This window comes from Toxotes jaculatrix, chromosome 18, assembly GCF_017976425.1.
Source record: "Toxotes jaculatrix isolate fToxJac2 chromosome 18, fToxJac2.pri, whole genome shotgun sequence".
NCBI classification, from domain to species: domain Eukaryota; kingdom Metazoa; phylum Chordata; class Actinopteri; family Toxotidae; genus Toxotes; species Toxotes jaculatrix.
In genome coordinates this window covers 6,411,640-6,428,149 of record NC_054411.1, presented here as the reverse complement: position 1 = coordinate 6,428,149, position 16,510 = coordinate 6,411,640, and the positions used below count along the sequence as shown (strand labels likewise).

General features: G+C 40.4%; 1 protein-coding gene across 1 annotated transcript; it reads right to left on the bottom strand.

Annotated features, from left to right (window-relative positions):
• Positions 1-6,628: 6,628 nt before the first annotated feature.
• Positions 6,629-15,927, bottom strand: galr2b (galanin receptor 2b). Its single transcript, XM_041063033.1, has 3 exons — positions 15,829-15,927; positions 12,175-12,557; positions 6,629-8,764 (listed from the first exon to the last, which is right to left on the bottom strand). Exons 2-3 carry the CDS (start codon positions 12,546-12,548, stop codon positions 8,002-8,004), a joined length of 1,137 nt encoding a protein of 378 aa, XP_040918967.1. The 5' UTR covers positions 12,549-12,557; positions 15,829-15,927; the 3' UTR covers positions 6,629-8,001.
• Between the last annotated feature and the right edge of the window lie 583 nt (positions 15,928-16,510).

Here is a 16,510-nt window from a genome sequence, read left to right as displayed (position 1 = left end):
TAGGTTAAAGGACAAGGCAGTGGGGTTGTGCATTGCCCGCAAACACAAGATCATTTAAAGTATGGCAGATTACTTGCTGCAGTGTTTTGCTGCAAACTGAAGATGGCACTCTTAGTTTCCTGGTAATAATAGATACACTTATGTACGTGTATGTCACAGTGATCCTTCCACCTAAACAGTTAAGACAAGCATGTCAGATGATACACATGAAAAAATACACTGTGGATCAACATGTTTACTGAACATAAATACAGATCTGAATGGGTTTTCCTCTGGATACAAAGAGAACAGAAATCCTCTGGAAAAACCTGCAATGACCCATTATCTGAGAGAATGAGAGGAACGGAGCACTGCTCTCTCTTTCTCTGGCTGTTTACATATTGATTTGGAATAAATAAGGATGATCAATTTCCTGCGGAGATTACCAGGAATTGTACTGCTTTTACCTTGACTCATGCGAGCTAATCGGCGCTTCATACCGAGGACAGCTGCTTAAATGGACAGGATGTTTGGAGCAAATAAGGCCATGTTGTCTTAGTTGTGCTTTCTCATATTCATGTCAGTCAAACCCCACAGGCTCATATTGGACTAATGACTGATCACCCAGCTCAGATTAGAAAAGCGAAACAGCCTCTTTGTGTGATATCAACACACTGTTGCCAATGCCTTAAGCTACCTCATGAAGTCAAATCAAATAAATAACCACTAATTATGCTGTTTTTCTTTATGCTTAATTAAAATCTGTGTACTGTGCAGATGTATAATAAACACAGCTGTATGGCAGCACTGCAGGTGTTTTGACACAATTGTTTCATACCTCTGAAAGACATAATGCAACTTCATCTTGCCACCTGTTGTTTCATTGTGTTACTGTTGATAAGATCTCTCTGCAGCATGCTGGTCTGCCTGTAAACACCTGTCATTTCACCCACTCCATCCTTTGTGTCACAGGGCCACGAGTTTGTAACCTCAATCCATGCGGCACAAGCTTGGATATAAAGAGAAATGTGTGCCATTTGGGCTGCAATTGATACACTGCTTTATACAAAATAACAAGCATGAGGTTGATCCAATGACTTACACACAGAAATGTAATTGAGTTGATTCAGTTTCCTGGCAAACCTGTGGCAGAAAGTGTTGAAATTGTCACCCAGAATGCTGTGTGGTTCTTGGTGATAGAAGTTCTAGGGATAAGTTCCTGCAACAACATTATGAAATTGCACATATGGTAAACGTGCAACAACGAAATACGGAGCCAAGCTGGATTTTTATTACTGTGCGCTAATTAAATCTGTGTTGTGTCATCAAAAGAAGGTGAAGCAAACAGAGATAACGTCAGTTGCTTGATATTAGGTACTTTGAAGGTAAATGAGTCCCTCATCAAACATACTTTACAGACAAGCACACAGATGACAAAAGAGCCTAACTAAATCTAAAGAAAACAGCTCTGTCAAGTATGTGCTCACGTACAGTGACGTTAGCTCAAATATGAAATCAGTTGTAAAAAGATTGAAAATCGTTCCAGGCGCTCTCATAGACTTACATGTTAATTTTTTTTTTCAAACCGTAGACCCTGCATGGTTTGCCCCAACGTGCTTTCGTCATACGCACTGAAGTCACGTGCTCTTCTGACGATACAGCACAGCGCGCATACGCGTCGCGTTCACGTTCAAGATCAACATGGCTAACGTTGCAACTCGACGGAGCAACTCCATCGTGTCATTGGGGGAATTATCATTCTGTTGTCGGATCAATCAAGATAAATTGCTATCTAAGAAGCAGGTGTCCTCAAAGGCGGAGGAAACCTACAGCCACGTATTTTCACGGAGCTGGTATGAGCGGAAAACGTGGCTAGCATGATGCGAAGTAGCTAACGCGCTGTTCTGCTACCCCTGCCTTCTGATTCACCGGGATGGAAACACAGACACCGCCTGGGACATGGATAATCTCTTGGAGAATGTGGGAAAACATGAAACATCGAAGATGCATATGGACAGCTGCCTGAAACATTCGTCTTTTGGAAGAGTTAACATCGACCCACAGTTGGATGAGAGCTACATGATAGCTGTGTGTTGTCACAACGATGAGGTGAGCAAGAACCGCCCAATTCTAGGCCGCCATATTGACTGTGTCACAATCTGTGTCGTGTTTGAGTTAGGCTCAAGGGGGGAGTTGTAGGTTTCAGCAGTGAGGATCACTTCCGCGTTCAAAAAGCTAGAGTTCCTCGGCTGCCGCTGGGGGCTGGCTCCAGAAGTGAGCAATGATAGCTGTGCCAACTTTACAGCCTAAAATAATATATTTACAGCCTGGTACATTTTTGTTTTTGGTCTTTGAGGGGGGGGTGTACCACAGCCATTTTAGTGTTATTTAGGCTTAAAATTCTTACATCGATTAGGGCGTGGTTACGTTGAGTGACACTTCCATAGACAGGCACTGGCAGTTAGCTCTTTGCTAAAGCTTCGGCTGGGCTGGGCGGCTACATCCAGAGGCCTCCGGCTACTTCTAGGGGTTGACAGGGGCTGCAGTGTCCGTGTTTGTTTGCCAACGTTCGGATAGGTTTTTGTGACAATATGGCTTGTTGTAGTGTAGACTGTACTAGCCGACCGTCGAATGAGTCTGTGTTGCAGTTGTTTCGTTTAGTAAATTTCTCACCATTTTACCTGGATGCTTGCACTAATTAGCATGTATTAGCGTATTTTGCCGCTGGCTTATGACTTATGACCGATTTATGGTCGCTGCTGATACGGATAGAGGACCGGAGCAGCAAATGTTAGGAACGCTTTTGCAGTGTGTTTCGTGCTCTGTTTAAAAAGTTCGACATTGCATGGACAGAGCAGCTCCATCAGTAAGCAGCTGCTGCAACTGTAAGTGGATATTGGATGGAGGCAGCTGTGAAAGCCGGTAAATATCAAGTATTAAATATTTTAATTTATTATTATTATTATTGTTATCATTAATAAGAATGACAATAATAATAATGTTTTGAACGTTTAATATATTTTTATTAATATGAAATTGATTGTTTCACAGTTAAATAATAGGTTCGAAATAAATTTCCCCCCACGAGTTGTAACGTTAACTTTTAAGATGATTTTTGGCGGATTTTTTTGCTTTATTTCTTATGTAGTATGACCTCAATAAAAGATTAATTATTATTTCAAGTGCTGTGGCGTTATAGTTTGTGAGGAACTTGCATTCAGGTACGATCGCTCGCTCTGTGTCGCGGTCTCACGGGGTCGAGCTAGTCGGGTCGGACTCGGGGACTGTCGTGTGGTGGATGTAGCTGCGTGTAGCTGCCGCTTAGCTTGTTAGCCTAGCTGATTAGCCTTAGGCTAGCTCAAATGCCCATGGTTTGGTCACAAAACACGACTCCCCGAAACCAATGGGTGCCGTCACGGGTGCTACGTCCATGTTTTATATAGTCTATGGTTAGACTTGAGAGGCAAAGATGAAATCGAGGGGTCCAGCAACCCCGGGATTTTTCGTGGTCTGGTCGACTTAGTGGCCTCGCTAGACTAGAGGAGGTGTTTGAGGAGCACTTAAAAACGGCCTTGTTATTGTACTCTGTAAATGTTGAATTGTAAATAGTTCTATTGATTGCTCATTGCCAGCTGAATATCACTGTATATACCGAATGTGCTTTGTTATGATTTGATTTTAGTATAATTTGATTTGATTTTCAATATGGCATCATTCTCTTAAGTGTGTTGTCATGGTTACTGTGATGATGACTGTAGGTTATGCCAACATTGATTTCATTAATTGAAACAACTGCTGCACCTAAAATAAAATGTTGTCAGATGAAGACAGTGGGATTGTTGTGATTAATTGTAAAGCAGGTCTTTTTTTTCACTTTCTCTGTGACAAAGGATTCACATCTGGCAGAAGGGTGAATCGGCTAAGTGTAATTATACAAAGAATCCTCATTCCCTCTCATGCAGCTTAATTGTTTTTCAAAGCCAGTCCCAATAAGCTTGATAAGGTCTTGCCACAGCTCAAACCTCCCAACTCCCGCCTTTGATCCACTCCTCACATCTTGCTCAAGTAAATTATTAAACCCTTTTTTTAATTGTTTCACACCATTGTGTTTCCAGCAAAACTGATAATAAAAAAAACTGCAGCTGCTCTTATGCCCTTAAACAATATCTATGATAAATTGCAGTGTGGTTTCCAGAGCAACCATAGCACCAACACAGACCCTGTCAAGGTTATCTGTGACGTAAGTGTAAATTTTCAACCATCACTTCCAACCTAACAAGCCTAATTTCCGGAGCCACATAAGGCATTAACATTCACAAAAATGAACAACCCCTCTAACCCCACTTTGTAGATACACATTTAGTCACTTAAGTGTAAGATGTGTTTCAGTAAAAGCTTGTTCCCTCGGTGGTAGCACATCCAACTTCTCTGATAATAGAGACGTTGTTGGCGCTGATCAATGCGTTTTATGTCAGCTGTTGTCTAAGATACCAAAAGCCAAAGAGGCCATAATCACAGAATGGTTTAGTTCAGTTCTTGCATCACTGCAAGTCAAATTTTGATCCTGAATTAACCTTTACAATAACCTCTGTTTTGTGTTACAGTAATAATTAAAAAATGTTGGCAATTAACCAAAAATATGCATATTTTTGTGTGTGTCAAAAAACACAAAATACACATGATTCTGATATGGCAACCTTTGTCTGAGACTTTGTTTCGGTAAGGATGATGTAGTTTTCTACCTGCTATTGAAAATTTAAAGGGACATTCAAGTGCTTTATGTATAATTTTGTCTGTGTTGCCTTCTGTAAAACTGCTGTTGACAACCCCCTGCCCCTGAAGCACAGGCAGGGATGTTATAATGAGAGAGCTTACATTTGGTTGTAGCTGCATTGAGGTGTAAATTATCTGTTAATTATCTGCTGATGTCCAGTGTGACAGGTGACACATCTGGCAGAGTTTGCTCATTAAAGTGGCATCAACTACTTTTTTTTTTCTTTTACCAATGATTGCCAGAAATCCTTCTTTGATGAGTGCACGAAAATTAAGCTTGAAGAGATGTCAAGATATTTCGTTGATTGAAATTGAATTTCTGTTTTTTTTTTTGTTTGTTTTTGTCAGACATGTTTACTTGATATACGATTGAGCAATTTTAAGTGATCCTGCTGTTTGAATCTTATTCAGTTTCATTTTGAAGTGCTTTGTATGCAAGATGATTATTCAACTCGACCTATTTATCAACAGTAATGTCGCTTTCTGTAATAAGCGTAAGTAAATAAAATTTACTCCTATAGCACCTTTCTTGATTAGGCTTCACAAAGTGTTTCGCAATGAAAGCCAAAAAAAAAAATTCTAATTTCTTTCTAACTGAAATCAAACATGTTGATTGCCCTTGTATGTCCATTTTGTCTGTCTATGTGTTTTTGTGTTTGTCAGGACAGAGCGTGGAGACATCACATTTCCCACCAACTCACCTGCACACCTTTTGTTAATCCTGTCTTCTCTCCGCCCTCTTCCTGGATCTACTTAAGACCGGCACTACTCATCTCCAATTCGTCTGGCCCTGTTCATGGTATAAGAGACTTGTTTTTGAGAATTGCAAAAGTGCCTCATAAAATTTGATTGAGAAAAACAGTGACTCACTGACTGATTAATTAATCTCAAAGAAAAAAATAAGAGTGTAATTATTTCAGTGGGACACACTGAAATGTGTGAGTCTGATAAAATATCCTTTAGTTTGTTACACTAATGAATGATGCTTGTTACTGGCGCTGCTTTTTAATTCTATTTGGTCAGTGGATTTTTATAGTCTACTTGTCTCTGGTCTTCCATTAAGCTTTGAAAGGCAGTAAAATCTTATATGTCTTCATTGTCTTGGTCCACCTCACACCTCTGATGTACTTATCACTTACATCATCTGGGACATGTCTGCAACCAGATCTTATTTATGTACTGCAAGTGGCTTGGTTGTTGCCCATTTGTTTGTACCACCTCACAGGTTATTGATTTGTTTCTTCTTTCTTTTGCCTTGCTGTGCAGACATACCCCCAATTTGGAAAAAAAGAACAACTTAGTTGAAAAGTTTGAACATCCTTACGTAATGTCTGTTCAGTCTGCTTCCTTTGTGACAACCAGAGTCTAATTTATTCATTAGTGGCTTCTTTAAAGTGCAGCATGACCTGGAATGCCACCAGCTCTGCCCTCACCTTCCAGAGAAGCAGTAATCTCCTGGGGATCTGCTCTGTTGTGCTGCATGCTCCTCACAAAGCCTCAGGCTTGGTACAGAAGAGATTGGGTAGTTAAGATCTAACCCCCCCACTTATTTTTTAAGTTAATGGCCCTATCACTGATCCTAAAAAGAGCATTACTGACAAAGCTATCATATCCAGTTTACCCCAGTGTTCAACTGAGTGGTAGTCTTGTCATATTTTATATTTCTCACAGATCATATTTATGCACATTGTAAAGTGAATAAAACCTCCACTAAAACCTCACAGCAGAAAATATTTTATTTGGTCATTAAAGTGTGTATTACATTATATTCTAAAACATTTTTAATGAATATCTCTTTAAATATATATATATATATATTCTTAAAATCTACAGGCTGTTACTTTTGAAAACTTTACATGAAACAGAACAAGCAGAGAAACACTTAAGTATATAGTGTAGATGCAAAGGGCACAGTAAACACAACAGAGGGAAACTGGTCAGTGCAAAGAAGAATACTCCGTTTGGAAATTAGTCTCTCAAGAGGAAAATTGAATATTACTCAATCAGGACATGTTACAAATAAGAGGCGAGAAGATTTTTCTTTTTACAGCTCTGAGGTAGGACACAAGCTTACAGCTAAACAGAAGGAGAAAGATGCTGAGGGTCTGCTTTCATTTGGAGAGCGACACTATAAACCATGTGAATGATCATAATCATGTCACAGCTTTTTAAAAATCTACACAAAATACACACCTTTTAAAATACACAACTCTTAAATGCGTAAGTGCACTCATTGAAAACATTTTCATTTAAATATATAATATTTTACACCAAGGAGAAACATGCTGTGAATACAGTCATTTGCAAAATACAAGTAAAGCAAGAAAATGTGTCCACTTTTATAGTGGAGTCCAAAAGGCTCAAGTTTTCTACTGATAACTGTTTGTTTTTCTTATTCATCAAAAACAAACTTTTTACTAATTTCATACCGTTTGACACCTGATTCCAGGATGTTATTCAGTCCAACTCTGGACATTTTAAATGCCGTTATGAATTTGAAATGTAACTGAATACGATGTTGGCAAACTATTTTCTCAAAGTGTTTTAAGTTAAAACATACATAGTTCAAACAGCATCTGCATGCAAGATACAAAACAGACCAAAGAATCTCCTGCTCCACGTAATAACAGACTAGTAGGTTCAAAACTAGTAAAAAAAAAAGACTTTGAAGATTACAGTTGCAGTTGAAAGACCACATGAGAGACTGAAGAAACTTAAAACCTACAGTGGCACATGGTGTTGGAAATACTGCAGTGCGATGACTTGCAACAGGGTGGACTTCACACGTAGTTCCTTCTGACTTGTGTGCATGAGCTGTGCAATCACCCTTAAACTGCATGATGTAAAATGATACAGCAATGACTTGCAAGGATTTCCCTGCACAGTTACCAACCACTGAACATCTCTGGGACTGAAAAATACTGTAAAATTATGACACACATTAAATTAATACCAAAGTGCAAGCCATGGTTAAGGCAAATAGTGGAAACAGGAAATACTGAGAAATTTTCACTTTTAGTAAAACCGTTCTTTCTGATCTGTTAGTAATATTAAACTAAAAGAAATGATGTATTTATCTATATAAATGTGTTTGTGCATGAATCCTTTTATCTCCTCCCCTGTTTGCCATTAAATATGTGAACATAGTGATTAGAAGCTTAAACATTTATTTTAAAACATTAGCTGCATTATTAGTCTTTTACAAAAGGCAATCTGTCAGGCAGCCTGTCAACAGAGCTGGATCACTTGTCAAGTCTGCCGCTGAAAGGGCAAATTCAGTGTCACCGTGGCTTCTCTCGGCTCTGGGATCGGCCTGTTAATCATTTCACATTCATTCTGACGTATGTTCTCCTCGTTCATCTGTGACACCTCCGTGGAGCCTGCTTCAAACCCCGGCACAGTGTTGGCCACGTGAACCACATGAACCTTATTTCTCCCATTTTTGCTGAGGAGACAACTGAACACTTTCTTGAAGCCTTTGCGAAAGTGCTTGGACACCAGAGCGTACACAATGGGGTTGACACAGGAGTTGGCGTAGGCCATGCAGTGAGAGAGAAGCCTGAAGGCATACGTGGTCTGATTGAAAGGGAAGTCTCCATACAGGTAGCACAGGATCACCACATGATACGGCAGCCAGCATATACAGAAAAGCACGGTGACAATGATGATCATTTTGGTGACTTTGCGTTTGGCCCTCTTGGATTCCGACATGCCGTCCAGAGGGTCGACTGCCGTCCACAGGTACTTGATGGTTCGAGTGTACGAGAGGCTCACGATCAGCACAGGGATGACATAGCCGAACAGGAAGGTGCACGTGTCCAGCACCTTACGGTTCTGTTCTTCCCACCCGGGGATGCACACAGTACTGTTGGCATAATCGATCAGGTCGTAGTAGCTGAGATACGGACCGGCGAAGACCAGGGAAAGACCCCAGATGATCACCATGGCAACCACTGCATTACAAGGGGTTCGTAGCTCCCTGGAGCGGAGTGGGTAGCGAATGGCCAGATACCTACAGAGGGAAAAATATAATAACATTGATATGTGATCCACATGAATTCTTATAACTAGTGGACACGCAGAGCCATGCTGTTTGATTTTAATTTAATTCATCTTCGGTTTATAGTATATTTCCTCCTTACATACTAAAAGGTGGAGTCCTGATGTACATTGTGAATCACTGAGAGATTTTTCGAGATGTCACGAGAGTTTTCGAGGTGTCTAACTTCTTAACATCTCTATACTCACTATTACGAGCATCCCAGCTCAAAATTGCAGTTCTGTGTTGAATGATAATCATTTACATTCCAGCCATTTTGTGTGTTTTATTGAAGAGTAAAACTCCTTAGGGAAATATGTCAAACTGGCTGCAATGTCCACAGAGAGTTTTTTTCAGGGTTTTCACTGGGATATGATTTTGCATGCAATCCTCTGTAAAACCGTGACAATATCACAGAACATGACAGTGCCTTGTCCTTTGCTTTTGATGCTGCTGAACAGAAAGGCGATAGAGGCACAAATCCCAGCATACACCACGTGTTGTCATGGGAGAAGAGCCTAAGATTTTTATGGCACCTATCTCTTTTATCCCTGGTTCATCTTTGAACATTTACAACTGTATTTGCCATTTTCAACATGCTGCTTTATGAGCTCATGTTCTCTGACAGATAGGGATCCATCAGGTGTTGCAGCTTTTTTTTTACCCAAGACAGGGATTCTGGGTAAAGCTGCAAATCCATGTCCCCCCTATCTGCATTTACAGGACACTTCAGCCAGCTCTCCAGAAACAGAGAAAACAGCCTCTCTGGTCTATGAACCCTCACTGAAATGGAGCCAAAGACACTCAGGTTCAACATAAAAGGGAAAAAAAGCAGATACCGTGAACCTACTTGTCATATACAGAGGATCAGTGGCTTAGGGAACAACAAGTACATTACTCTGTGTGCTTGGACAGTCTGTGAATGGCTAATGTTTTGCTTTGTTGTTGTTGTTGTTGTGATTCTAAATTATGTTTTGCTGAATCAGAAACCAATTAGACTGTAGAAAAGCAGACTGGAAAAAATGTGTTGAATGAAATGACTGATCTTTCAATGTTTTCTTCCAAAATGGAGCTTTGACTAGATTCTATGTTTGGTGGACATCGAATACTGTACATCACCGTAAACACACCATCCCCACTGTGAAGCATGGCGGTGGCAGCATCATGATGTGGGGATGCTTCTTGGCTGCAGACCCTGAAAGGCTTGTAAAGGTGTGAATGCAGCAAAATATAGGGAAATCCTGGAGGACAATCTGATTCAGTCTGCAAGAGAGCTATGACTTATTTTCCAGCAAGACAAACACCTGAAGCGTACAGCGAAAGCTACACAGATATGGTTTAAAGACAACAAGGTGAGTGTTCTGGAGAGGCCGAGTCAAAGTCCAGACCTCAATCCAACAGAAAATTTGTGGCTGGAGTAAAATTGCAGTGTCCAGATGCCCCAGCCTGATTGAGACCTATCTACAAAGACTCAGTGTTATGATTGTGGCCAAAGGTGCATCTATTAAACAGATGCACCTTTGGCCACAATGAGTAGCAATGATGCTACTAATTGTGTGTTTGTTTTAATGGGATTATTTTCACAGTGGAAAGTTCTCTAACATAAAATCACGGTAAACACACGACCGGCCCCAGGGAGGCACACTGCATCATCAATTACTTTCCGTGTCTGTGTGTGTGTGAGTGTGTGTGTGAGTGCGCTGTTCATTCAGGCTGAACCATGATTGAATTCTTGCTGGGGATTCCTGGTCTAAAGTGTAACTGTAAGCTGCTGCTATTTCTTTCTTGTTAACACAGGAACTGAGGATGAAAACAGCAGAATCGTATTAACCTCCCGACTCAGATGTTCCTGCTCTTTTCCAGGCTGAGGAGGGAACGTCTGGCTGGCAAGTAAAAAAAAAAAAATCTATTGAATCCACTAAAGTGTAAACACAGCCAGTGTGAGTGGAGTGGGTCTGCTGAAGAGGGCAGCTGCACGCCAACTCTGTCCAGATCGACTGAGCTGATAATGTTTCCCAACAACTATAATGATGGCTTAGAGCTTTGTGAGGGATATAATTTTCAGCCAGGGAGAATGCATGATTCTCTCATAAGATATTCAATTATAGATTCAGCATCTCTGTAAGGTCTCATAGGTCTATGACTAAATTCCATTAATGTGTACCTCTAGGGTCTTGCTGTTCTTGATGTTCCCAGAGTTGTTTTTTATTCATCTTAAGATAAGAAAAATATGTTTGTGAAAAAGTTAAATACACATAACCATGAATCTATGTGTAGTATAAAATCAAAGAAAAGAATAGAGACAAAGTGTGGAGTTTCTGAAACTTGATACTTCGTTGTCTTATAACTTGTTGTTGTTATGATTCCTATTAACAAGCACTATGACTGAGAATACTTGAAAAATTTACACTTCATAATAACTGTCAGTTGTCAACTGCAATATGGTTTTGGTATTTGGATAAAAACCTCATTGTTTATTTTATCTTGTAAATGTGGGAAAACTGGATCACACAGAAACATGTGGATGTTTGCATTTGATGACTAATGTGATAAAACCGCACTGCACTTAACATTTCCAATTGAAAATCTGCTAGATTCCTTTATGGCATGTAACAGAAGAAAAATAATGTTCCTATTCATTCCCTGGAGCACATCCATGTATTGAAGGTTGGAATAAAAAAAAACATTGTGAAAGTGTAGAGAAGACAAACACTAAAGGAGTAAGGTGATGACTGCAGCTATTCATCTGAAGGCGTGCATTAAGGTACCCTAGGGCTCAATTAGTAATCCATTTCCATGAATATTAATTCAAGGTAAAGTGTGAATTGATTATGAGAAAGGAAGATTGATTCTTCAAAGCAGGCATGTGAGTGCATGAATTAGTCATTTGAGTGAGTGATTTAGTCCTGACAGACCCCAGCCTGTAATTTTCTGATAGTTACAAATGTAAACTAAAACTAAGAGATAACGAGTTAATCCAAAGAATATTAATCCTCATTAAAGCTCTTTCGCAAATGGGAATTTTTGCTACACATATTGTATCTTTGGGTTTTGGGCTGTTGTTTGAATAAAACAGACAATTTGAAGATGTCACCTTAAGTTTTGAGGACTTGACATTCTGTGATATTTTAAAAGACTAAACACTTAATTGTTTAGCAGCCTTTTGCAACAGGAAGTAAAGGGCTTAATTTTGAAAAGCAGCACTAACAACACTTACCATCCTCTCCACTGTTCTCCCATTTGTTCACAATGATTATTTCACGGTAATGTCAAAACTGCATGTGAATATTTCAAATGTCACATGTAAGCTTGCTATGTAGGTGGCAATAATAAAACATTCTAATGTGTTTACTGCAGAAATTGACAAGTAATGAGTCACGTACCTGTCAACAGAGACGGCGGCGAGTGTGAAGCTGCTGGCGTACATGGTGAGGTTGATGAAGAAGTGCACCACTTTGCACATGAAGGAGCCAAACACCCATCCCTCCAGAGAGTAGATGGTGGCTTGGAAAGGAACGCAGAAGATGATGAAGAAGAAGTCGGCCACGCTCAGGTTGAGTATGAACAGGTTGGTCGTGTTGTATCCGACCTGTCCACTCCGCAGCAGTACAGCGAGCACCAGGCTGTTGCCGATGGTGCCCAACAGGAAGATGAGGGAGAAGACCACCGACACGATCACACTGGTGGGGTTCAGCTGGTAGCTTTCAGATACATTTGCCTGTCCTCCTGGCTTGCCGAAATCCTCAAAATCAGACATTTTGCAAGTCTGAAATGGGAGAAGAGAGAGAAGACACTTGGGTCAAGCCAATTATAATCACTACAGGTTCTAATTATTTTACCATGAATTCTGGGTGGAAATCTTAAATGACATCATCTGAGAATACAGTTTCCCAATCCAGTGCTATTCACTTCTCAGAAAGACAGCACCTATGCACTGCTGGTCAGTACTGACACAATGACAAAGGAGCTCAGTCAGAGGAGGCTTAACAACACTAAAAAAGTTGACAAGGCTGCATGCACCGAAAGATTTCTTTATCCAATTAATCCCCAGGCGAGTCATGTCAGACATACTAATGAGACAAGAATGAGAAGCTGTTTTTAATTGGCTGGTGACACTTTGCCAGATGTGTATTGTGATTATTTTAGTGTTTAATTAAAAGTAAGTTTGCAATGCAGTAGATCCATAGGATTAATTTTCACTTTAAATGGAAATGTTGCTAGAGTCATTAAAACGGTAATGCTACATTCATATTTTATATAATACCTTTTTTCATTTGCTGTCAGAGTCACACAGAGGGAAAGGAGGTCACCATTAACAAGGTTTAATGCTTTCCTGTCATTTAATCATGTAATATACTACAGCAATTTGCTTGCTTCAAATATAAACTTGGAAGTTTTAAGTTAAGTGGACCAAGCCACTTAGAGCAGCCAATTCAGCTACTCTCCTCTCTAAATCCAAGAAATTGTGTCTTAAACCCAGGGCTGTGCTGAGTGCGGACATCCTGTTGGATTCGCCTAGAGAAAACGAAAAGTGCTGCAGTCCATTTCTGCCGGGGGACTTTTGCTTTCAGCCGAGAACACATCATATGTGATCACCCAATCATGGTGAGTAGCAGTTTATCTCTGACAATTTCTGACCAATGACAGTGTCAAATTAGAGCCTCTGGCATGTTTAAGTTTCATAAAGTGCTGTTTCCAATGACGTCAGTGTGCGCTCTCAGGCTCTTTTTCTTGCCAAATTGTCATATTGCAGAATGGTTAAGTGGTGCTAGACAGTAAAGAGCTGCTCTTGATGGTGAAGTTGATGATTTGCTGGGTAGAGACACACACACACACACACACGCATACAAACAATTCAATCCCATCTATCCATCTATTCCATCAGAGTTCAATTCTAGATTAATGTGTTGAACTGTGCTTGATGAGCAGCTCAGTCTGCAAATCGTGTGGTAATTTTCCTTGTTGAGATTTGATGTGAGTGTCAGTGTGTTGTAAGTCAAGGCTTTGTTAGTTTCTATGGAATTTAACCACATCAGAATATAGGAAACAGTTTAGTTGTGTATAAAGGTAATTTGCATAAAAACATAATAGGAGACAGGGCTGATGAACTGGATCAGATTGCAAGTTAAGAATTTAAAAATTGTTCACATCTCACATTAGTGCTACAGGCTGTCTACAAGCTGCAGGCTATGCTGTCAAGAGCAGGCTCCTGCACATCTGATATGACACTGAGGTCAGATCACAGGTGAACCGCCATCCAGAAGCTTTGGAGTATACGGAGTAACATAATGATGGGAAGCAGGTGCAGCATGTTTGGTTAAAGTGTATCTCAATCAGCTCTTCATGCTGATTTCTGCGGGGAGGAGGGGGGGGTGAAGACATTCTCATTTTTCTTTGCCATGTAGACTTCAAAGCAAGATCGTTGACAAGCGACGTCTCAAAAATGGAAATCTACTGTAGAAATGGCATTTTTGAAACAAAACCCAGATGAAGGAGAAAAGTTACCATTTAACTTGCGTTTACATTTTCATCCAACTGTTATCGTCATGATTTCCACCACAGAATTTGTGTTGTGGTTGATAACACTGCATATGTCAAGCTAAAGCTACAACAATCACACTTTCTTAAGGCTAAAAAAAAAAAAAAACTTATTCATGGAATCAACCTAAAGCAAGAAAGAGAAGAAGCATTAATCAAACTTGCAGATTATACCTAAATTAACAGAGTTGAATTTTATATGAAAGATGTGCTACATGATTAATGAATGCCTCATATCTGTGGCAGTACAAATGTGATCCCTTGTAAAATTCATGGAGCTGAAATGATATTGCAGCACTGGGAAGCTCAGACTGCAACAAAGCTACTTGTAGATGGACAGATTAGATGTTATTTTGGCAGCTGTCTCCACAGACAGGATGAAGAAATCAATCACAGAGATGCTGCTCTTTTAAAGACACAGAAAAGCAAAATCACAGGGTATAAAAACGCAGATGACAAATACTGATATGCTGTGCCATTATTTTAGGTCATCCTCAGATGATGGCTTTTCAGATTCCATTCCTCAAATCTCAGCAATAACCTGCTTAAAATGAATTATTAAACCTTATTAAACTTTTAATATGCTTGCATGTCTCTCTGCATAATCAGAATCACGACTAACAGCAAAATGAAGAGAATATAATTATCACAGTCACAGTCTTATCACAGTGGCGAACAAGCAACACTCTAAAGTGGATATAATAGATGTGGGAATGTATTTTTTATTAATCTTATAAAGAGGCAGGGGTTCGACATCAGCTGGCTGTTGCTGCAGAGGAATTTTCCTCATTGCTCTGATTTCAACAGCCCTTTTCATGCTGTGGCTGATTTCCCCTTTTTCCTCACGAGGGGAGAAATTTGGGACTGATTTTAAATCGCCGACTGCAGTGGGATATCAGGGCTAAGACTCCAGCCAGTGCAAAACATGTGCAATACTCTCAGGGGGGATCAGGGGATACAGGGATGGACATACAAGAGCTTTATGAGCTGGTAACAGTGCATGTGGGAGCTGACAGGTTGTGGAATTTACAGACTTTGGCTGAACTCGGTGTGATGGATAAGAGGGTGTAATTACAGTTTTTGGAAATGAAACAATGAGTAATGAAAACAGCAGTGCCAGAGACGAAGGAGGAAGGTGATGGGGATGTATCACAGTCTCAATCAGACTCTGTGGGAACACATCTTCATTTTGACAGAAGAGTCTTCAGCGTGAGCAGGCACAGATAAGGCAACACACTGCATCTTTATCAGAAGGAAACAGAGCTAGAATAAGAGACATGATATGGCTCATGGGAGGGATTAACAGTCAAACTTTAGATATCAACCAAACAGCAATAACACTTCTGCATCCTGTAATCACATGACTAAAAAAAGAAAATGCCGATTGTATATCATCATTTTGAACTGCAGATGTCCTATAGATCCTTTCAGATGTTTTCATTCTGCACAAAGAGCGGAATCAGCATGCAGATCAGGCAGATGCAGGGTGATAAACCTACCAGGCTGATGACGGGTGGACAGTCTCCAAAGCTTCAGCGCTCTGCTCAGATCAGGAACAACACTCCCAGCAGACGTGCTCTGTGAAGATGCTCATACTCTTTAAAACTGAAGCCTCTGTTATTCCAGAGTACGCTATCTGCTTGTGTTGCTGGTATCTTACTCTTTCTCCTCCTCCTCCTCGTCCTCCTCCACCACCACCCCTACCCCTCTCCCCTTCCTGAGGACTCCTCCTCCACATTCCCTTTAATTTTCACACTTCACTGCAGAAAAGGATTGCGGAGCAAAGGTATGGAGGGAGGCTGCAGCGCCCGGCAATGTATCCACAATCAGTGCACAATGAGGAGGTTCGCGGACAAAATTCGTCAGCACGTTTAATGATCTTTAATAATCTTTCATCGATCATCGATCGCCTCCGTAAAGTGTCTGCACATGCACCCAAATTAGCCTGTCTTCAAATGAGACCGTGACCTGCGCATTTGCATTAGTCTTTAACCAGGCTCGCTGTGTAGCGAGAGAAACGATTGCCTTCTAGGTGCCAACACAATTCAATTTAGTCAGTCAATTCCAGGGGGTGGGGGGTGTGGCCGGAAAAAAAGAAAAAAATATATATCGTCGGTATTATCAGAGCTGTAATTAGTGAGTCATGTTAGTTCAGCCGCAGGTGATATCACTATAGATCGG

What these genes read in the sequence shown, in the direction of transcription:
- galr2b (XM_041063033.1), bottom strand. Translation starts at nt 12,548, where the DNA reads ATGTCTGATTTTGAGGATTTCGGCAAGCCAGGAGGACAGGCAAATGTA. An exon ending in GCCGCCGTCTCTGTTGACAG is followed by an intron (nt 8,765 to 12,174) that starts GTACGTGACTCA and finishes TTCCCTCTGTAG; the next exon opens with GTATCTGGCCATTCGCTACC.